This window comes from Drosophila busckii, chromosome 2R, assembly GCF_011750605.1.
Source record: "Drosophila busckii strain San Diego stock center, stock number 13000-0081.31 chromosome 2R, ASM1175060v1, whole genome shotgun sequence".
In the NCBI taxonomy this organism is placed as follows: Eukaryota; Metazoa; Arthropoda; class Insecta; order Diptera; family Drosophilidae; genus Drosophila; species Drosophila busckii.
In genome coordinates, this window is record NC_046605.1 from 6,666,939 (window position 1) to 6,689,861 (window position 22,923).

A 22,923-nucleotide genomic window follows, 5' to 3' on the forward strand; every position below is an offset into this window, starting at 1 on the left:
ACAACTTGATAAACTGCATGGCTCAAAACAAAAAATAAAAAGCACTTGCAACAACTTTGTTTGCTCTCCGCGCTAAATTGTTGAAGACACGTAGATGGTTTTAGTGCTGCTCACTTACCCCCAGGCCTGTAATATCTACATACTTATATGCTATTGTTATTTATCACTCCTTGCACTTTTTTGGTCACGCAAGTCACAGACAGTGTTGCCATGTCGCTTGTCTAAGTCTGCCACTTTACCACCCGCTAGCTGCTGCTGCCACTTGACGCTTCGCTCCACTCAACTTTAGCTTTGCATGTGGCGCTACCAACGTTTGCTGTCTGCTGTTTGTGCACGTGCTTATAAACAATTATTTATGCAGAAAAGAGCAACACATTTATATAAAGCATATATAGGACTGGGGGCGATAAGACACAAAAAAATGTCACACATAAATTGTCAACATTTTAGTACATAAATTGTACTTAAATTTAAATTAAGCAAGCGACAGCAAATGCCAAGCAGCAGAATGTCGTAAAGTTTAAGCAGAACGAATGAATCATAAAAGTTTAAGAGCCGCGCATCTTCAACAAATGCAGCAATGAAATAAATAAATAAATTAGTTTTATTCTAAAACGTACATACAGCTAATTTAGCAGTAGCATGTGTAAAAAGTAGCAGCAGCTACTAAATAGTAGTAAACATACATTAAGTTTTACTCAATAGGTGCGTATTACTGGCGGCACTGTCTCCACATCCTTGTCCAGCACCTCGTCTATGACTGGCCTATACTTGAGCGTCGTTTCGCCAGTATCGCAATTCACCCAAGCGAGCGAATGTTTCCGCCAATGCTGCTCAATGGGCTTCTTCTCTTGCTTGTCCAAGGGCTGGCTGTAGTCGTACTCGTCCATGCGCTTGTCAAAGTCATCACGTGCATGCGCACCGCGCGACTCCTTGCGCGCCTCGGCACCCACTATAGTCATCTGTGCATTGATTAGCAAGTTTTGCAGCTCCAGTGTTTCAATGAGATCGGAGTTCCATACTAGCGATCTGCAATAGAAACCATTTTAAATGTGCACAGTTTGTTTAGTGACGCACCTGTCCGTAACACGTATATCCTTGAACTTTTTATAAATCTCGCCCATTTTGCAGACGCCTTCCTGCAGCACAGGACCAACGCGAAAGACGCTCGCGTGCTGCTGCATGGCCTTTTGCATTTCCAGGCGCAGATCTGCGGTGTTTATCAACCCTTTGGCATAACGTATTTTATCCAAGTTGGCCACAGACGCCTCGCCCGCATTATCGCTAAGCGAAGGCGCTGGCGTGCCTGGGCAGCATTCCTCGGCAATGGTCTTGGCACAAGCGCGTCCAAACACAACCAAATCTAGCAGTGAATTGGCGCCCAAGCGATTAGCGCCATGCACTGAACTGGAAGCAGTTTCGCCCGCAGCATAAAGACCAGGCACAATTTTATCACAGCCCTGCTCATCCAGCGTTAACACTTGACCCTTGTAATTGGTTGGAATGCCGCCCATGTTGTAGTGCACTGTAGGCAGCACGGGTATGGGCGCACGGGTGACATCTACGCCGGAGAATATCATAGCTGTTTCGGAAATGCCCGGCAAGCGTTCGGCCAAATGCTTGGCCGGCAAGTGATGCAGCTGCAGATGCACATAGTCCTTGTTGGGCCCACAGCCGCGTCCCTCCATAATCTCCACAGTAATAGAGCGCGAGACGACATCACGCGAGGCCAAATCCTTGGCAGTGGGCGCATAGCGTTCCATAAAGCGTTCGCCCTTGGAGTTGACTAGAAAGCCGCCCTCGCCACGGCAGCCTTCGGTCATCAGACAGCCCGCACCATAAATGCCTGTGGGATGAAACTGCACAAACTCCATATCCTGCCCAGGCAGATTTTGACGCGCTACCATCGCATTGCCGTCGCCTGTGCAGGTGTGCGCCGAGGTGCAGGAGAAGAAGGCGCGCCCATAGCCACCCGTAGCAATCACCGTATTCTGTGCACGAAACCTATGCAAGCTGCCATCGTCGATGCAGAGCGCCATGACGCCACAACATTTATCGCCGTCAAACAGCAAGTCCAGCGCAAAGTACTCCACAAAGTAGTTGCAGTCATAGCTCAAGGATTGCCCGTACAGCGTGTGCAGCAGCGAGTGTCCTGTGCGGTCCGCCACGGCGCAGCATCTGTGCGCCTGCCCGCCCTTGCCAAAATGCAAGCTCTGGCCGCCAAAGGCGCGCTGATAGATCTTGCCCTTGTCGGTGCGTGAGAAGGGCATGCCATAGTTCTCCAGCTCAATAACCGCATGCGGCGCCTCGCGAGTCATATAGTGTATGGCATCCTGATCGCCCAGCCAGTCGCTGCCCTTGACCGTATCGTACATATGCCAGCGCCAGTCATCCTCGCCCATATTGCCCAGCGCTGCATTGATGCCACCCTGAGCTGCAATTGTATGTGAGCGCGTGGGAAACAACTTGCTTATGACCGCCGTGCTGAAGCCCTCCTCCACTAATCCAAAGGCTGCACGCAGCCCCGAGCCGCCGCCACCCACTACAATCACATCGTACTTATGATCCACAACAGGATATTCCTTTGCTATGGCATCGGCCATAACCTTTGCCTGTTGCCTGCCATGTGTTATGTGATAACTGCGCTCCAGTTGCTGCAGTGCTGACAACTTGGCCAACACTCTGGGACGTGCTAAAAAGCGCTTCATCTGGAATTTGTATTAAAATAAAATGTGTGTTTGAAATTATTTGTTGTCAACTGTAGTATATGTAATTACAAAATGAGCTTTAAAAACAAAGCAATGAATGTCGTTTTCACTCCTAATGAAGCAAAATTTATGGCCAAGCTTTGCTGATTAATTCGCCGCGTTAAGGCCAATCTAAGCGTCAAGATTTATACGAATTGCGCCTCTGCTTTTGAGCTATTGTTCAATTTCTGTAGGTTAACTTTCTCAACAATTTTCCTTTTCAGCACAAAATATAAAAAGTTTTTCGTGCGCGTCGCGCTCTCATCCCAATTGCAATTTCGACTACACAATACAAGCAAATTGTGCCGAGTGTCCTATGCGGCTTTGCCACCTTCGCCAAAAACTTGCAGAAACAGCAGCAGCAGCAGCAGCAGCTGCCTAAGTTGACAGCTACCCGAAAAAAAATGAAAATAATAAAAATAAATGAGCAGCCATGGGCCTGACTGGCATTTTATCTGCTCTTGTCTGTTTGCTGTTGTTGTTGTTTTGGTTGTTGTTGCTGTTGGGGCGGCTATTTAAATAATAAATGAGTTTTTGACAGGCAAGCGGGTCAAACATTTGCTGCTGCCGCTTTTGACTAGCAAGTGACGTGGCATCACTTACACACTTCACTTTCAATTTTCTTACTTATTTACAAGTTGTTTTTATTTAACTATACGCACAATGTTGCTGCTGCTGCTGCTGCTGCTGAAAATAAATCACTTTAATGCCAAACAGTTGCTGCAGCTGTAACTCGTTGACAATTCTTTATTGCTGGCCGTTGTTTTTCAATGTCATTTACTCAAATGTGCGCATTTTTCTACTAACTGCAACTGCTGCTGCTGCTGCTGCTGCTGCTGCCACTGTTGCTGCTCTTGTGGCTTCCGTTTCCGTTCAACATTTGCTGCTGACATTGATGTTGTTGTTGCTGTTTGGTTGCTGGCGTGCAAATGTAATTGGTTTAGCTGACGATACAACTTGAAATGTAATGAAATTTCATGACATTTTGGCTCTTATGACATTACGTATACGTACAGTTCGACTACTTGTCCATAAATATTACGTATACGTCATGTGCTGCACTTAACAGTTAACAGCGTTCAACTGATGCGACAGCACGTTTTACACTAAAATCAACAGTCCGCTTCACATTGCACTTGTTTCGATTAATTGCTGCGGTCGCATGTTTCAAGTTTAATTAATAAAAAGTGTAAGCGCTTTCAATTTGCTATTTAAGTGACAAGTAGGCCAAAAGTTTTGTCCAAAAATTCAACAATTGTCATACAAATAGTTGAAGCTTTACAGCCTTCTTGGTTACACATTGAAACTTTTCAAGTTTCATTCATTGCTTGTTACCATTTGCAAGTTTTCGTCGGAAAATGCAGCTCAAAAGAGTTTTAGGCTCTTGCATTGAATTTAATTTCATTTTAGAGCCACTCGTGCATCCTGTATCAGTGTAAAGAGCACTTGCTATTGCTCTGTCTCTCACTTTGTGTGTCTTTTTTTGGTCATGCCTGCACTTGAGCGCACAATTAGCTGCCAGCTTTTGTTCGCTGCATTGTTCTTCCAGGCAAGCTTGTATTTGACAATTCAATTTGCATTCAAGGCTCTCAATGCTGCTGCGTTTGCTGCTTTTTTGGGCCAACAGCAAATAACTGCTGGCAGCATCAATAGCTTTGCCACACAAGCAGCCAGTTTCGCCAGCTGGTGTTGCAACAACCATTAATTTTCAATATGCTTAACACGAACATCATCATCTTCGGCAACATTATCTGCAGCTGTTGTCAGCATTATGCTTATGGCAAGAGAAATTATCTGCGCTGTATGGTGGCCCCACATCGACTTAAAGTTGTCAACGCTTGCCAAAAACAATTTGCGCTGACAATTTTCAAAGCTGCGCTGACATCCTAACCGAAGTTAGTTTTATAGTCTTGGCTTTAATGTTATTGGTTCTTAAAGTGCCACTAGTTAGTAATGTGACGTTATTTATGCTGCCGTACAACAACAAGTGGCACATAAATACATGCTAAAGCGACCCATGAGGCACATTAAATATGCGGCCCCAAAAAATAATAAAACTAGATACGTATGTGTAAATGTACTTGGGAGCTTTCGATTCGAAGTTGTGCCAAGTCGACAAATATTATGAGCTCTTGAGGCATGGAAATTGTTATATTAAAGCAGCTAAACTTGTTGACATTTTTTTATAGCTTAATGCATATGCATCAAGAATTTCATTTGAGCACGTTTTTAAAAATAACTTTATGCAAGTTTTTAACCTTGCCGCTGGCAAAACTTTTGTTTACTGTCGTTGCAGTTGCAATTGCAAAGTTTCGCGCATAAATTTGAAAATAAAAATGTAAGAAAATTGTAAAAATAAAATAAGGACGTGACACAACAATGTCTGCCTGGCAATGAATTTCCGTTTCCGCTGTGCCTGTGACTCTCTGACAATAACTAAAACTTTTACACAAACTCCAGCTGTGATTTAAAATTGGCTGCATGTGGTTTGATCGCTTCGATGCATACAATTTACTCTTGTAGTGCACAAGGCCAATGTTTATAAAATCTATAGCAAATCTACTTTTAAATGAAATGTTTTTTTAATACCCCCCGCAAGCCAGCACAAGCATGTGTAAGTTAGTTCTGCATTCTTTTTGTTGTTAAACTCCAACAATTTCGTAATCAGCGCCCCCATTTTTGGTGCGGGCCAAAACTCACCACAGCAAAGGACTAAAAGGCTCCACACGCTAACCGAGAGCAACAATTGCTAAGAGTGCCACCACGAGAGAGAGAGAGAGAGAGAGACAGAGCGCGAGAGAGAGAAGCTTGCGTAGGCGTCGTGTTTTGGCTGGCTGCATGTTGCTTAGCCACATGTTGCTAACGCAATATGTTGCCAAGAGTTTTTGTAACTCTTTCGCCTAAGTAAACTTGTCAATCTATAAAGTTTGTAGCTGCAGTTGCTTAAGCTATAAAAACTAGAACACGCCAAGCTTCAATTTGAATGCCTTAGGCTCAAAAAAGACGCACAAAGTGCTTTTGGCAATGCTCCCAATGGGCAAAGATGCTCTTCACATTTTGTAGCAGCAATTTGTGCTACGCCAAATCCATCAGCTATGCATGTTGGCCAGCACACAAAAGGTGAGTAATGGCGCCCGGGGCACACACACGCACACACATACACAGAAGACAGACATTTGCATATTTGTGGCTAAAATAGAGCGCCTGGAACTGACAGGTGGCTACAAACGATTGATTTATGTACGCACATGTGAGTGTTTGTCTATTCAATAAAAAAAAATTGGCAAAACTAATAACAATGCGGACCCAATTGAAAACGTCTTAGTAGGCATATGCTAAAGCAGCTGCAAATCAAATTGTTAAGTGCAGACGACTGGCCAATGCTCTATATCCTATATACACGTAGTCCTATTCTCTAGACGCTTGAAACTCACTTCAATCTTGCCTTTGGCCTGCTTTATAGCCATGGACTTAATTATGCGCAGGCTGTGGCAGCACAGACTGAGAAACATATATATATATGTACATATATTGGCAGCCAAGCTGCTGCTTTGTAAGTTTTATGGCTAGAAGCGTGATTTGTGTTTAAGCATGTGTGTGCCTTGGGTTTTAGCTGAACTGCCAAAACTACAGACCCATTCAGAGCCAACATATAAGTGTATACTATGTATGTATAGTGCTTTCCGCTTGTAATTGATTTCACAGCAGCCTTTTCATGTGTGCCTGCCTGGCTTGTTTGGTTAACCAACAAAGTTCTCAAAAGGCTAGCACTTTACCTAGACTCTTCAATTGAAAGGCAACTCGACACGCATTGCGTTTTAAACTCAAAGCTTATTAGCACAACTTAATTTAAAGAGCTTCACTCAAAGCCTTAACTGTCAATAAATTAAAGTAATATTTTTCAGAGCGATTATATTTTGTGGACAATCGTTTGCAATCATGAGTGCCATTGGTATTAACGGCTTTGGGCGCATTGGGCGCATCTTTTTGCGCCAGACGCTGCTGCGCCGCGATGCCAAAGTGGTGGCCATCAATGATCCCTTCATGGATCCGCAGTACATGGCTTATATGCTGCGCTATGATTCAACACATGGCACTTTCCAGAAAAAGATCTGCGTTGATGGCAATAGTCTAATTGTGGATGGTAACAAAATTTGCTTGAGCAAGCAGGCGGATGCTAAGCAGATCAAATGGAAAGATATGGGCGTTAAGATGGTTGTCGACTGCACCGGGCGCATGACAACGCTTAAGACCGCACAGGCTCATCTGGACTCTTGCGCCGAAAAAGTTGTCATATCGGCACCTTCATCAGATGCGCCCATGTTTGTATGCGGCGTCAATTTGGATACGTACAAGCCGGACATGAAGATCATATCAAACGCTTCCTGCACCACCAACTGCCTGGCGCCAGTGGCCAAAGTAATACACGAGAATTTTGAAATAGTTGAGGGACTGATGACAACAGTTCACGCTGTCACTGCTACACAGAAGATCATCGATGGGCCCAGCGCCAAACTTTGGCGTGATGGACGCAGCGGTATGTGCAACATTATACCCGCCTCCACAGGCGCCGCCAAGGCTGTGGGCAAGGTGATACCTGCTCTGAATGGCAAGCTGACAGGCATGGCTTTTCGTGTGCCTGTGGTCAACGTATCCGTAGTGGATCTGACTTGTCGTTTGAGCTGTGCCGCCAAGATGGATGATATTAAGGAAGCTATCAAGCAGGCAGCAAGTGGTCCGCTGAAAGGCATTTTGGGCTACGTTGACGATGAGGTGGTATCCACAGACTTCAATGGCTCGACATATGCTTCCGTTTTTGATGCTAGAGCCTGCATTGCTCTGAACGACAATTTTGTCAAGCTCATAGCGTGGTATGACAACGAAACCGGCTACTCCAATCGCTTGATAGACCTTTGCATCTATGCGCAGACAGTGGACAAGTGTGCCGCCAAGCAGGCCGAGAAAGACAAGTGTGCAGCCAAGCAGGCTGAAAAGGACAAATGCAAGAAGGACAAATAGTAGCTAAAGCGATTTAATTGTATGAACTAAATTTAAATATAGATTAACTTTTGGTTTAAACTACGCTTGAGTTGCGCTGAAACTGTGTCGAGGATATGCTCTTTATCTCATGCTCTGCATTGTTTCCAGTGGCATCGCTGCATTGCGACTGCTCCGATGGCACAGACTCCACTACAATATCATCCAGTGTGGGTGTTTTTATGCGATTACGTATTATGAGATCTCGTTCAGCAGGCGGCTGCAGATGCAGTGGATTTGTAGCCAATTCTGCTGACACCAATTCATCACCCTGCAGTCCCAGAGTCATATTAACCTTGGCATGCTGGCCAGCTGTCACTTCACTGCTAGCTGATTCCACGTTGGGTGGTGGCGGACGCAGACGTGCCGGATCAAGCAACGAGTGCATTTTCTGTTTGCGTGGTGTGCGCGCTGGCGATGGCTTTCTGGAGTTGTAGTTCTTCAGCTGCTTGGCGCTACACAAAGGGAGAAGATACTTGCTTAAGAACATGCTAAACGACATATTAGTTGCACTTACGCCTCCATTAGCTTTAGCAGCAAATGATGGTACGCCTCGTACTCATCCTTGCCAAAATAGTTGGGATCGTGACGCGCATGCTCATATGTATCGCAAAATTGATGTATTATGCGCTGGCCAGTGCCGTTGAGCGTCACCGAGAGTGTCGTTAGTAAAAATGCTCGTAGACTTTCATGTGCGTGCCGTGTGCTGCCGTCGGCTCGTGCAATCTCCGATTCCAGCAGCTTGACATCGTCGACAGCTTTCATGCGATAATAGTAGGGTGGCAGCTCCTCCTGCGTCTCTGGCTGCACAATATACTTATCCGGATCAGTCCATAGCAGTTTCGGTTCCTGTGCTATTTTCTGTATGCAGTCCAGACGACGTTCTATCTCTCGGCGCAGCCCCTTCTTAGCATCGTTGCCCACTGGCACATGAGGACCGCGACGACTTCGCAGCGTAAAGCGCATTATCTGACGTTTTCCAAATATGAAGAGCATCACACAGGTCAGCACACCGCCGCCTATGATGATAATTATCATAACACCCGAAAGCTGCTCCATTTTCAGGGCGTTTTAATAAATTTCCTGCTCTTTGTTTTGATTTTATGGTTTTTCTGTTTTGTTTCAATAAACGCAAGGCTGACAGTGTGTTGTAGGTTGCAGACTTATCGATTGTATGCGCTCATCGATAAATTGAACGCGCGTACTTTTTGTGTTCCAAACATTTATTCAATTTTCAATTTACGGTGTAGGATTATTACATTTTGGTGGTCAACACATGGCTTTAAGCGCATGTATGTAAAATTATTTACGTACTAATATCTAACACTAACGGACGTGCAGTCTCTTTGGCTATAATACAAGCTTTGGCCAATCCACATTGAATTTATGTCCAGGGAAAGTTGTTGCTAAACAGAACCGTGCCGCAAGCGCCATACAAAATGCACCAAACGAATAGAGCACCTGCCTTAGAACGCAATGAGAGCAAAGCCAGCGGCTTGGGCAAGTAATCCGCGGCAAACCAATAGAATATTGGCGTGGCTGATGCCAATAAACGCGTCGACACCTGGATGTGTACGAAGAGTGCACATACAAGAGTTAGGAAGGTGCCGTGCAGTACAAATGGTAATGCCTTCTGTGCTTTAAGCACGTCCCGCCAGGCGGCTGCTTGTGGCCAGATCTTGGTGATTAGCTGACGAAGATAGTTATAGCAATGCCAGTGCATGAAGACCAACATGGGTAGGGCGAGCATGAAATTGGGAAACTGCTTCCACTGATAGTAACGCAGGAATCCCACATCCCAATAGTTGGATTGTACATAGCTGTATGGAAATGGCAATGTATACTGGCACCAGGGAGATTCAAGTGGTCCTTTTCCCGACAGTAGATACTTGCGTTCGCTGGCATAGTCCTGAATATTCTGCGGATGCTTCAACTTCTTGCTGGGAATGCAGTACAGTCGGTATATATAGAAGTAATACGTATGTAAAATGACTAGAGGAATCAATATGGCCATTGACATCTTCATGATCTGTCGACGACGCCTGGGATGGCAGCTGAGCACAAGGCGGCGCACAAAGAAGTATAGAGGAAAGCCAAGCGCTACCAGGCCATTGGAGCGGCATGTGAGGCAGGCGGTCAGGCTAAGACAAATGCGTAGATACTTGAACTCCTGCTTGGGCTTGACGCACTCCAGCATGAGCATAAAGCTGGCGTACGCAAAAAGCGACTCCGAGTAAATGGCGCTGAAGAAAATACTTGCAGGATTGAAGCAGAAGACAAGCGCCGCATGCCAGCTTTTGTTTAGATCATTGAAGACGCATTGCGTAAGCTGGTAGAGCATGTTAGCCGCCTCACAGAAGAGCCACACATTCAGCACGACAGCCACGACAAATGTAAGTGAGTACAGTGATAGTGGCATTCTGAGTGAATAGCAAGCGAGTGCCACGTATCGCACCACAACTGGGTAGAGGGGGTAAAAGGCCAGTGTGTTCTCGTATGTATACAGATAGTTGGCTATATGTAAGAAGTATTCGCCATCCCAATGCCGCAGACCGCCCAAAGAGTACTGCACCAGCTTATCTAGCAGTGGTACAGAGCCTGTGGTATAGTTGGGCGTCGGCATTCTAAACACATCGGGCTTATGATCCGGCACTATGATGTTGGCCAACAGTTGCACGCCCAGTACAATGAGACGGCTCGCAAGCGCTAGTTTTGTAACCTTTAGTGTCATTTTCTGTTTGGATAAGTATAATTAGAATTATCTATTTAATAGATTTCAGTGAATCAGGTGAATCAGATGATTCACGAGACAAATTCCAGCTACTTACTTATTGCTGTTTGATATGTTGCTGTAGTTAAGGTGATACTTGTATTGATAATGAAGATTTTTTTCGGAGTGTGTCAAGTGTTAATACTACATTGAACTTGACACTAAACTAGCCGGCTAGTTTGTCAAAAAATAAAATCTAAATAAAAACAAAACAAATAAAATGAGTTTTCGATATCAGTTCGATAGGTGCTCGATAGGCGCCGCTACAACATATTTTCCATCTGGTCACACACAGTTTTTTTTTTTTAATTTAAAAGACGCTTGGCTGTTAAGCAATTTAAAATGTATATTCGCAGAGACTTAAGAGCTTAAGCATCAACCCATTAATAAAAATATGAATTTGACACTGAAACTCTTAATAGACATGGCACATACTACATACTCTCAAATCTAAAACTGGATATTTAACAGAAAATTTTAATATGCTCTAGATCTTGCTATCCACATCATCGAACATACTCATAAGCTCTGTTTCCTTGCGTTTAATGCGATCTTTAATATTGGTAATTGATTCAGCCTTGGGTACGTCATGTGTAAAGAATTCATCCATGGACTTGAATACGTTTCTGAATTGATTTGGATCGTAATTGGGCAAAAGCGCTGGTGGCGGCTTTTTAGGAACGCGCTTTCTCACACAATTGCGCTCCATAAACTCCTTGAGCTCATCCAAATGCTGCTCCTCATCCTCCTCGTGAGACGCAAACTTGCGCTGCATTTGGCGATCCAACTTCGCTTTTGTGCTGCGCCGACTTTTTTCAATTTCTTGCACCAGCTGCGCCGACGGCAGCAAAAGCTTAATGTCTCCAACGAGTAGATCATGATTAGCAATCTCCGCTTCATTTGTTTGTATGCCTCTTTCTAAGAGTTCTGGCGGCACAGCTATGGGCGCAGCTAATTCATCCTCGACTCTGATAGCACTAGTGATATCCACAATATCCTTCTTTTGTTTCAACACACCGCCGGCACTCTTACGTGGAGGGCCCAAATATACACGTTCCAACTGTTTTGACTTGGTGTTTGTGCTGTAGCGATCTGTAATCTTATCCCCATTAGCGGAGCCACGCGTCTTTCGCGGCGTCGTCGGCTTCTCTGTCGCTACTCTCTTGCGATTGCTGGCGGCACGCAATGTAGAGGCAATGGTGGGTTGCTCTGAGCGACGTGGCGGCGATGGTGGCTCCCGTTTTTTGCGCCAGTCAGCAGAGCCACCATCCCCATCTCCACCGATACGTCGACGTGTTCCGGCGTGTGCTACGAGCGGCGCCGCTAATTTGCCATGTGTCACATCTGTCTGACGTCGATTCTGATTTGTAATGGCCAAAGATCTATTAGCAGCTGCTGCTGAAGATCTCTCATTACGCGCTATCATGCCACCAAAGTGTATGTCGATCGTGAGGCGAACAATATTTGCAACTGTTCAATTGGCTACACTAAATAATAATTTTTAAATCACAATAATTTACACAATTTCTCCAAGTGAATTTATTAGTTTTTAGAAAATAGTTGGTTGAGGCAACGTTTAACAATCAGCTTGAAAACCAAAGTGTACTTGGTTGTACATTTTGTAAATTTCATTTATAAAGTTTATTGATAAATTGGAATTACAGCGGTTGTTGCTTTTGGTAAAGTACACATGTTAATACATAGGTGTTTGTTGAATATAATGCTGCTTAATGCTAAGCTGAAGAGCCTTTAACAATCTTGAAGGCCCAACAGCAGCAAAATCGAAAATATATATAGAGGGCATGAACAAGTCAAGTTTTTGCGCTTTGTCTTTCAAAATACACAATTGTCCATGCAAACATGCAAATGGAGTTTAATTTTATCCAAGTCTCAAATAATATTCATATATCAAAATAATCAGATTGATGCCAAGCGGTTCAACTGAAGCATACAATACAAAATATGCTTCAAATTGAACCAAATAGCGTGTACATATATATATGTATGTATATATATATATATATATATATGTATAATTTTTGCTGTTTGTGGCATGTGGCAGCGCATAGCGTCGTTGCAACATGATACAAACAGCAAAAGTCTCGAAAAGAATTACATGGACAATAATATTGTTATTGTCACACTGCAATTCTTCTAATATGTAGCTTTAAGAATGCTACAGGTAAAATTGTGAAATTATGAAATGACACAATTGCTTTTTTTCTTTTCTTCACGCGGCGGCGGTGCAGATGGTGTAGGCTGCCCAATATGTGCTCTATAGTAGAATGGCGGCGGACGAGCATACTCCGGCGGCAATGTGGTGCGTTGAGGGACGCCATTGCCCTGGGTGCCTGGATTATGGAAGCGTGCACTGCCCGTGGGAATGTGAGAGTACTGCGTTGCTCGCTTTACGCCCGGACTTGCTGGTGGCGCACTGGGTATATGTAAGACCTCAAAGGCCTCGCTGGCCCGATCCGACAATGGCTGCGACTGCATTGAAAATGTTGCTCTTGTTGCAGTAACAGTCACCGTAGCTGGCCTTGCTGCAGTTGCTGCTGCAGCAGTTGGCGATACAGTCGGAGATTTAAGCACTTCTGGAATGGGCGTTGTAGCTGTGCTTGCGGACTTCTGCTGCATTTTTAGCGCCTGTATTTGTGCTCTTATGCTACGCACTGCTTCCGATTCATTGTCCACAAATCGCGGCACACTTGGCAGCTCTTCAAACAGCTTGTCCAGCTCGGTGGCTTTGCTGGGTGCAGCGGGTTTAGTTGCAGGTGCCGTCTGCTTGAGCAACTCTTCTTTGTTGTTAACCATCTGAAGCAGCTCCTCCTTGTTGTGAACCATTTTAGTAGCCGCCGAAAGCTGGATTTTATTTCGCAAAGTAGCTGAACATAGAAAATTAGATTTGAGTTAGTAAGCAGCCACTATAACATAACATACACTTTGACAGACATTTTATACATATAACATAATGGTTTAGAGCCTTTTTTTTATGTGAACAGCACTACAATATTTAATTTCGCTTGCTCTCATTAAGGCTGCGCCGTTGTCATACACTTTCAATACTTTTAGCTGGCCTTCGCTATATTTTGTGCATGAATAAAAAAAATGTCAAAGTGTATAAGAAAGAAACCAAAGCAAATTGTGAGACCGCAGATTAACATAGACTAGAATGCTGGAATTGCATATGCCCATTTATTACACGCATTGGGACACGGTTATTTACAACTGCAACTGCATTCTGATGCTCGGAACTGACTTGCCGCTCGCTGGGTCGAGAAATAACCATGGACAGCAGTGCACACCGTGTTGTATCTACATATGTAACGCATACGAATCTGATATAGTTTTACCCCCTTTAGCGTACCATGCGAAATGTCAAAGATTCGGAACATGCATTTCTGCACATGTACATGTGATGATGATGATGATGATGATGATGGTCGCTCTCACAATTTCTTTGGTTTCTTTGATAATATGGATTATGATGATTATAATGGTTATTACTTCGCTTCAATGTCTGTCCCAATGACTGCAAATCCTCACTTGCTGTGCTCTGCGTCTGCGTCTGCCTTGGCCCAGTGCTGCGCGGTGTATTTGGCGTCAAGTTCGCCTCGTTCAACTTGACGTCATCGGGGAAATAGGGTGCACCCACAAGGGTCTTGCGATCGCGACACATGTCAATAATATGACGAAACTCATCATTTTTACTCAACGTGCGCGGATTGCCAATCAAAATGAGCAAAGACATGGGCCTCGAAAGTAAAACATTTAGACGCTGCAAATAGATTTAAAAAGTTTATTTAGTACACAACTTTGCATATTTGCTATATAAACGGCAATGTGCATTACCCGACTATTATTGAGGAAACCAAGTTTTTCTGTAAACGAACGCACAAAGGAAACAATTATGATTTGCTTCTCTTTGCCCTGAAACAGTTCAACCGAGCCACAATCAATATGATGCCAGTTGCGCATGTTGAGCTGCTCCTGGATGCGCTGATACTGATTCTTATACGGCGATATAATGCCAATGTCTGTTTGCTTCAGCTTTTCACCATCAATGCCAAAATACATAAGGTCCTTGACATAATCCATAACAGCATCGATTTCCTTATTGTTGCACAGACTACAAAGAAAAATAAAAGGTTCCAATAAGTAAATTAATGCAGCAGAGATTTGTAGCTAACTCACCTAAGCGAACTCTGGGCATTCATGGTAGTGCCGAAGACGGAATGAAACATAATGGGGAAGTTTTCATTGGGCGTATGAAACCAATTCTTAGCAAGGCAAACATTCTCTATATGATTAAGGAGGGAATTAAGTACATTGATCAAGCTGCTGCTTATGCTGCTATTACTCACCCAATGCCGCCTCCGATTGGAGTTCGCTGTTGTAGTACAGATTGCTGTAGAGCGAGACAATCTCCGGATGGGAACGATAATTACGTCGCAGACGCGTTTGTACGGCCACATTGTAATCACCATTCTCGTCCAAACGGTAGCACTCGCGCTGCAGCAGACGATCAAACAGCGAAACTGCCAAGCCCCAATCTCCGGCACGCTGCGACTGCAGCACCGGACCCAATTGCTTATGATCGCCAGACAATATTAAATTGGTCGATGCTGCCATGGTGCAGGTAATGCCCATAAGCACCTCTGCCTCTGTCGAAGCCGCCGCCTCATCCACAAAGACATGTGAGAAGACGCTCTGCTTATTCTCATCGCGACCAAAACCGCCCGTCGACAGCTTGCCCGCCAAACTGAGCGTACACACCACAATGCGATAGTCGTGTACGGTCTGCACATGCGGATAAAAGTGCAGCGCATACATGTTGGAGTACTCCAGGAGCAGATCATCAATGTTGTCTATGCGTCGATCGCAGCTGGCGGCAAAGATGCGCGTCAACGGACGCGGCTGAGTGGGCAGATTGGCATTGGCAATGGCGCGCAGCAGTCGCAAAGCGATCTCATCGCAGGCCGTGTTCGAGCCGGCAAGCACCAGAATATGCGTTTCGGGACGACGCACAAACAGCTGATAGATGGCCTCACAAATGGTGGCCGTCTTGCCTGTGCCGGGCGGTCCAAATACGATATAAGGTGCTGGCAGTTTCTTACACAAAGCGATTTGCTGCACAGCCTGATGCTGCTCCGGATTAGTGCCAATGCATGCATTATGCAGACAGAGCGCACCTAGCGCCAAGGGCTCCTTGCTGACGACCGGCGGGAACAGCAAACGCTGCACATGCTCCACTGTTGTCAACTTCAGCTGGTTCAGAGCGCGATACTGATAACGCAGCACAGCGCGCACCGGACGAAAGACCAAGGAATAGGTGGTGTTCTCGGGCAGATGACGATCACAGGTGATGTTGACACGCTGCGCCGAGACGCCCAGCACGCGTGCAAAGTAAACACGCGGCTCGCGTCGCTCCTTCTCCGGCTGTCCAAACAGCTCATTCATCTTACGTCCCCATTCAATCAATGCATCGAAATCTTTAAGCGCCAGCTCCAATAAAATGCCATTATTATCCAGCAGCTGACGCATGCTGTTTGCCTTGAACAGCTCCGTCTGCGGCACAGTCTGGCTGCGTTCATTGATGATCAGCACATCATCGCCGGGTGAGAGCACATCCTCGGCGCTTATATTACGCGCATTCGGCTGCAGCTTTACGCTCAACTCCTTGCCAAACTGATGCAGCTCCATCTTGGACTGCTTGAGCGCCACATAGCACTGCAGTCGCTCTATATCCTCCACTTGCAGCAGCGTGCGCAATGTGCCAAATATATTCGACAATGTAAACTGCCGCTGCAGCTCACAATAGTTGCGATACTCTTTGTTAAACTCCACCAAGCGCTGCTCCGCCTCGTAGGCATCGCGCTTAACCGCTGATACCACCGCAGGCGGCGGTATGGCCGGCTCCAGGCGTCCACTGCGAAACAGCTTCTTGCTCGACAATCTGTATGGATTCACATTGAAATTGGCCTTGGGCAGCGCCTCGGTGCGCATAAAATGATGCTGCTCCACATAGTGCTGACGCTGTCCATTCACCAGCTGACTAAAGCAAATGACTATGGGCTGTTCACGTAGAATCATAAACACATGCGAGTCCACAAAGTACAATTGACGATCAGTCTGCTGATTCTCATCCACGTCCAGCAAACGATTATTGGACACATAATAGAATTGTCGCGACTGCACAATGATGAACTTCTCAATGGTCAACTGCTGCTGCTTCAGTTGTGTCTCCAGCGTAAAAGCAAAGTAATGGCTATCGACACACGTTTGATACGACAGTTTGATCATCGGCTCCGGGCTACAAATAAAAGAAAATTGCCTTTGTAATATTTGCTATTTAATACTTTAGATGCCAGCTAAGTGCAAAGTTAAGATAATAAAAAATGAGTCTCTTTTCTAAACTCTATTAATTTGTTTAAACAAAATTTTAAGCTTCCTTGAATTTCAAGACTAATTGAAGCTGTAACTCGATCATGTAATATTCCAAAAAGGCATAAGACTGTTTCAGCCTTTTCATAACAATAAAAATGTTGCGCCTGAACGCAATTTTGAGTCATACGATCTGAAGTGGGATATTAAAATTTAATGAATGGGTTTGCTTTGGTTTTGAAGAAATACAACACATACAACTTGAACACATTCTTCTTAAATAAACTTACTTCTTTGCCATTGCCCTTAGCGATTCAAAGTCCGACTCATCGCCATGATACTCAATATGCTCTTCGTACTTCTCAATGCTATCAAAATTACTTTGACAGATATAACAACCAAGCGAGCTGAGCTCAAAGTCAGCGTTTCGTTGTTGTTTCTGCGTTTTTTGATACATTAAGGGCACCGACTCAGCATTCTCATCCAGCGTTAGTTCTGTAAACAAGGCAAAGGAAGCATTAAAAAATTGCCTAACAAAAACCAACCAAACTATTTATGTACTTTGAGTTATGGATCCATCAATGGAGTTGTCCGCTTTATCGCTGACATCGACACAATCGTTTTGCCGCTGCCTCTCGTCCATAGCATTATACTTTTCCTTACGAAACTCCATAAGTGCCAAGTCCTTGATGCGGTAGTTGGAGTTACCACGCGGCGTATTCATCAAGAAATTTGTGCGCTGCAACAGTGAACCGATCTAAAATAAACATAAGTGTTGTTTATATTATTATATGCGCTTGCTATAAACAAAAGAGTCATAATATTGTGCTGCTCTGTGCAGTGTTGATAATTATTGATATATAACTGACACTTGGAGTGGGTTCTTGGTATTCGACAGCTGATAAAGGAGAGTCACAAGATTCGAAAATGGCAAAGATAAGGCAATTTCTAGAAAGGGGAATCACACGGCACCCACAAGAAAGAAAAGGTAAAGTTAAGATAGGGAAATTCTAGAATGTTTTGTTGTATAAAATACTAATATATATTTAAACATAAGCAAAAAGCATTTGAGGTTTGTCAAAGTTTGTGTTTGTTATCAAAACCGGGTTTAAGCACGCGCATCCGCAGCTCAAACCACAAGCACAACAATCAAATTATTAGTATACGCTACTATGGAATTTGTCTGGCAAAACCCAGAGCATGACTAATACACTTCAGCTGTTAAGCTGTTAGGAGGCGCTAGCAGCGGGGGCAAAGGTAATAGAGTTTTAATACTGTCGCTGGCAAACAAAGAAAAGTATAAATATAACGAGAATGAGAGTGTTAGGGCTAACAAAGAAAGCAGCGATCATACACAAACACAAACACGCCTACTTGCTTATGTGTGTTTGTATGTTAAATATAAAGCTTATAATTAATAACTTGATACGTACATTGTAAGCACAATTGTTAGAGGATAGCTTTGCATGCATCTCATTTCCATTGGGCTCATCGAGCAGATGCGCCCTAAATTCGCAGCGCAACTTATATTTGTCCACAAACCAGCCGCTGCGAGCACTGACCACTTGCTTTTCAGCCATCTTTAGCAGAAAGTTGCCGATAAGCTCGCGTTCTGGCAAATTACATGCAGATTATATTTATACATTGAAGCTGTGTGTATTATCATTACTCACCCCATGGATTCCTTGGCGGCTTGGGGTACATATCGAAATTGTTTTTGTTGTCTAATCCAACATTAATATTTGCATGCGTGGGCGGCGTTGCCGGTGGCGTTAGCATGCATGCTGGTGGCGTCGATTGATTCGTTACAACGTTCGCTCTATTTCCAGGAATCGCCTTCTTTTGGCATTTCGCTTTGTATTGGTTTTTATTCTTTGTCATTTTATTAAATAGGCACACACACATAAACTATAGAGACACTCATACACATGCAGCACAATGAGCAAAATTTACGATCGGTATTTGGTCTCGGATGCTGGTTTCAAAACTGCAATTAATCATTATTAATCAGAGCCGGTGCTAGAAACACAAAACAAAAGCACACACAGATTCACAAACACACATATGTAAGTGCATAAATAATTGCAATTTGTTTTGCGATCACTTCTGGCCACAATCTTTTTTCGCTCTCACTCTCTGTATATATTTTTCTCTTTAAACCCGACTGCACCGCGCAACGGTTAAATTGTGAATCGCGCTGTTTCTAGAGCTGGGGCGAGAAACGATATTTGAATTTATCGCCAAGATCGATGTTTATTTTTTATCATCAGCAACGTTTTTAGTAAAATAAAATTATATTTTTTTTTTTTGCCAATAATTCAGCATTGTTTAATGTGAAACAGCGATGTTCATGGTTGTCAGAATCGACTTTTCCCAGCTCTAGCTTTTGATATTCTCATCTGTTTGCCCACTCTCTTTTTTTTCGCTCTCGCAGCTGATATGTTGTTTGTTGTGTGCGATTATTTTATGTACGCATGCGCCGTTTAAAAAAATGTTTTGCAAAACTTAACAATAAGCTTGCTTGTTTTACTTACCACTGTGAATTTTTAATTGCGGTAAAAACATGCCACTCCCTCCTTAAAATGTATTCTATTTGTATATGTATATATATGTATATATTTGTGTGTATGTATTTTTGTATTGTGTGTATTGAAAATATTGCGTGTTTCACAAATTAAAACTAAAACTGAATTTAACGTGTGACTTAAAAATCGAACAGGTTATCAACTGACTATTGCAGTAGCTACGGTTATTTATATTGGTGGAGTGCCAACTCATTGCAATGATCGTTTTATTACGGGGAAAACCCAATATCTAATCATACACGCGCATAAATTCGATCGGAGGACAGTGTGCCCAGACTTCAAGATATTGATATTATTTAGTATGCAGTATTTATTCTGCTCAAATTTGTACAACACTTAATTAACGTAAACGCACAGAATATATTTAAAAGTATGCTTAAAACTTAAGAGTTTATTTTAAAAAGGGTTTACTTCTTAGCCAACTTAAGCTTCTCGGACCCAAATAGAACGCCCGTCTCAGCCAGCTTGCGTTTCATAGCAAACGGATTAACAGAATTAAGTGGCGTGCGTTGTGGTTCGTCGCTGGAAGCAGTTTTGCCGGTGATAGCCTCACTTTGCTGCGACTCCGTTTCGCCAAATATGTTCTCCTGTGTATCAAGCGGTGTGATGGCATCAGGTGTAGCCGGTCGTGCAACTGCCTTAAAGAGATTTGGCGAATTGCTGAAGCGTTTAAGTCCGCCACGCTTGCTGCCACTCAACTCCATAGCCTTGGGAGCCAGTTTGGGTGTAGGTGTGTGCGTTGCTGGTGCTGCAATAGGCAGCACAATCGTTGCCGCGATGCCATTGGCGCCTAGGATCTGCTTCTGCTTACGCGCCTCCTGCACAGCTTCCAGCTGGGGCAGCATCTCACACAGTCGATCTGCAAGATGTATACGTCCACGCTTGCCGGCATACTTAACAGCCAGCTGCAGCAACTCTGTGCAGGCAATAGATTCAATAAGTTCACGACCACGCGTCTCGCACTCACTGATGAGAGACAACGCGAATAGCTTGATGGCCGATTCTTTTTGCAATTTCTCAGCTTCGTCCACTTGCATAATGCTGGCGCGCAACAATGTATCCTCCAGCTCCGACTTCTCCGTCTCAATATCGCACAGCGGCAATTGTATGCGCAACTCCTGCAGCATGGGACGTGGATTTGTCATGGGGTACGTGCTGCCTCGGCAGAGCACCGCTTGAATAATCTGTCTACGTTCCGAAATGGACAGCACAAAGTAATTGTTGGACACGCTGGCGCTCTGCTTCATTGTATCGCAAATGGGGAACCAAGCATTGCTGGCACGACGATAAAGCTGCACTAGACCCATGTTATCCGCAAAGCAAGGCGAGCCCACATCACTAAATCCCAACCAGCTTAGCTGCCGTCCTGGCGTCAAAGGTATTGCCATCTGATCCACGGTTAGAGTCAAGCCAGTGACATTCACTAACATTGCTGCCAGATGCTGCTGCGTCTGACTGGTGCCAGCAGCATGATAGACCAAGAGCAGACTATCCTCATGTCCAGCTAGCGCTACGACATCGCCTGGTATGCTAATCACCTCACGCTGTGTTCCCATCACGCTAAACAGCCGCAAAAAGTGTGAGCTGGTTGCCACTCCTATAAGCTGACCAGTGGCTACCAAAGCCTCAACGCTCTCGCAGTCTGGCAGAGCAACAGACCACTCCTTTTTGCCGGCAGCGGCCAGGGCAATCACTACCAGCTTGTTGGTCTCTGTGGAAGCCAGCGCCAATGCGCTGCGACTCAAGCTGCCAAGATTATGCTGATTGTAGTTGTTGCTGAGATGCAACGTATGATGCAAGCTGGCATCGTGAAATTCCACATCGATGTCGCCATCGCCATTGGGTTCTGTGTGCGCAGTGACAATGCCCACATCGTTCCACACTAGATAACGATGTTCCAGGTCATTGGGTGTGGCACTTGGCTGGAATGCCGGCTGCTTCTTAAATAGCTTCAGTTGTGGCGCTGGCGGCGCAATGCTGCTGCTGTTGCCGAGCGACTGCTTGGAGTTCTCATCGTCTAGTGCCTCTCGCTCTGAATAAGCAGCATTACTCATAACCTTGCGTTTGAGCTGCTCCAAGCTTACACCGTCGCCATCATCATTGTCGGCGGCAACATCATTATCATCATCCCCATCGCGCTGCTCAAACTCATAATCATCCAGACCCAGCAGATCAGCTTGATCCTCCACTTCCATGCCGTTCTCAAGCTCGGCTTCGGTTAAGAATAGTGTGCCCAGTTGGCCAGTGGCATCACAAAAGGCCAGCTCCTCTGCATTGGCAGGATTCCATGCAAGGCTTGTTATAGCCTTGCAATCGCTGGGTGGCGTCTCCACAGGCAAAGCCTTGCGTTGTAGCACATCAAAGATGCTAAGCTCGCCATTGGTGGTGCCAGCAGCCAAACGCTCGCCATTCGGCGAGAACACACAGCAGCTGTAGTTGCTGGAAACACGTTCATCCCGCAGCTTGTAGGCCACCTCCCAGTTGGAAGTGTTCAACACCACTATCTCATTGTCCAGCGCATATGCCAACTGCTCGCCGCGTTTGGGCTCAAAGCTGGGTGTGCCAAAGAGACTAGCGCTTTCAAAACTATTAATGCGCGGCAGTCCACCCACAGACTTCAACTCCAGACCCGTTTCAAAGTTCCATATTTTCAGTTGACCATCGCCGGCAATGGAAGCCAGGAGTTGTCGCTCTGCATGCACATCTAGTGCCAGTATGGGTGCCTTATGACCTTCGAGTATCTTCTCATCGCCAGCATTGTCGCCACGCAGCACCTTAATGGTTGTATCCTCACTGCCCGCAGCAGTATATTCACCAGAGACGCGCAGGCAAGTGGCGGGAGCCGTGAATCTCATTAGAATGCCATCGCTATCCATTTCTGGAAAGGTATAGGCATGCACCGTATTTCGATCTGTGGAGGCCAATAAGCGGCTGCCCGTATGCGCAATGCACATTACAAACTCCCCCAAGCAAGTAGAGCGAGGATCATCATCACTGATGCAGGTCCAGTGCCGTATATCGCCATCAGTGCCACATGTGATGATGAAGTCACCTTTGGGAGTGTACAGCAGTCCAGTGTAGCCATTGGTGTGAGCATAGCGCAAAGAGCTACGCGAAAAATTCATTTTTTTTGCGTAAATTCTTTTTAAGCGCAACAAACGCGATTCGCGCCAAAACAAAACTAATAGTGTTGGCTAACGAGCATAAATAGAAATTAGGAAGTTTTGGTCACTAAAAAAGAGTATAGGCAAAAGATTATTATAAAAGTTAATTCGAGCAACAAATCGGTTATAGATGTATGTACATAATATAGATATATTATATAGATATACATATATTATTTAGATAACTTGAAGTCAATTTTAAGTCAAGCTTTAGCTGCGTGAACAGCGTACTGTCC

At 44.7% G+C, this 22,923-nt stretch overlaps 7 protein-coding genes across 7 annotated transcripts; 1 reads left to right on the top strand and 6 right to left on the bottom strand.

The window, feature by feature from the left end:
• Positions 1-581: 581 nt before the first annotated feature.
• On the bottom strand, positions 582-2,777 carry LOC108595069 (succinate dehydrogenase [ubiquinone] flavoprotein subunit, mitochondrial). Its single transcript, XM_017980214.2, has 2 exons — positions 1,078-2,777; positions 582-1,029 (listed from the first exon to the last, which is right to left on the bottom strand). Exons 1-2 carry the CDS (start codon positions 2,706-2,708, stop codon positions 699-701), a joined length of 1,962 nt encoding a protein of 653 aa, XP_017835703.1. The 5' UTR covers positions 2,709-2,777; the 3' UTR covers positions 582-698.
• Positions 2,778-6,613: 3,836 nt separating this feature from the next.
• LOC108597203 (glyceraldehyde-3-phosphate dehydrogenase) lies at positions 6,614-7,829 on the top strand. The gene has a single exon (XM_017983641.2). The coding sequence runs from the start codon at positions 6,687-6,689 to the stop codon at positions 7,764-7,766; it is 1,080 nt and encodes a 359-aa protein (XP_017839130.1). The 5' UTR covers positions 6,614-6,686; the 3' UTR covers positions 7,767-7,829.
• On the bottom strand, positions 7,764-8,880 carry LOC108597204 (uncharacterized protein C1orf43 homolog). The gene is made up of 2 exons (XM_017983642.2): positions 8,302-8,880; positions 7,764-8,239 (listed from the first exon to the last, which is right to left on the bottom strand). Exons 1-2 carry the CDS (start codon positions 8,841-8,843, stop codon positions 7,822-7,824), a joined length of 960 nt encoding a protein of 319 aa, XP_017839131.1. The 5' UTR covers positions 8,844-8,880; the 3' UTR covers positions 7,764-7,821.
• Positions 8,881-8,998: 118 nt separating this feature from the next.
• Positions 8,999-10,723, bottom strand: LOC108595336 (GPI mannosyltransferase 2). Its single transcript, XM_017980555.1, has 2 exons — positions 10,613-10,723; positions 8,999-10,518 (listed from the first exon to the last, which is right to left on the bottom strand). Exon 2 carries the CDS (start codon positions 10,513-10,515, stop codon positions 9,169-9,171), a length of 1,347 nt encoding a protein of 448 aa, XP_017836044.1. The 5' UTR covers positions 10,516-10,518; positions 10,613-10,723; the 3' UTR covers positions 8,999-9,168.
• Positions 10,724-10,886: 163 nt separating this feature from the next.
• Positions 10,887-12,102, bottom strand: LOC108597005. The gene has a single exon (XM_017983282.2). The coding sequence runs from the start codon at positions 11,978-11,980 to the stop codon at positions 11,042-11,044; it is 939 nt and encodes a 312-aa protein (XP_017838771.1). The 5' UTR covers positions 11,981-12,102; the 3' UTR covers positions 10,887-11,041.
• A 501-nt stretch (positions 12,103-12,603) lies between these two features.
• LOC108597004 lies at positions 12,604-19,568 on the bottom strand. Its single transcript, XM_017983281.2, has 10 exons — positions 19,473-19,568; positions 18,612-18,925; positions 18,372-18,550; positions 17,500-17,695; positions 17,229-17,433; positions 14,919-16,867; positions 14,749-14,854; positions 14,407-14,683; positions 14,062-14,332; positions 12,604-13,439 (listed from the first exon to the last, which is right to left on the bottom strand). The coding sequence occupies exons 2-10, from the start codon at positions 18,841-18,843 to the stop codon at positions 12,751-12,753; spliced, it is 4,104 nt and encodes a 1,367-aa protein (XP_017838770.1). The 5' UTR covers positions 18,844-18,925; positions 19,473-19,568; the 3' UTR covers positions 12,604-12,750.
• Positions 19,569-19,863: 295 nt separating this feature from the next.
• Positions 19,864-22,687, bottom strand: LOC108595181 (WD repeat and HMG-box DNA-binding protein 1). Its single transcript, XM_017980359.1, has one exon. It carries the CDS (start codon positions 22,646-22,648, stop codon positions 19,931-19,933), a length of 2,718 nt encoding a protein of 905 aa, XP_017835848.1. The 5' UTR covers positions 22,649-22,687; the 3' UTR covers positions 19,864-19,930.
• Between the last annotated feature and the right edge of the window lie 236 nt (positions 22,688-22,923).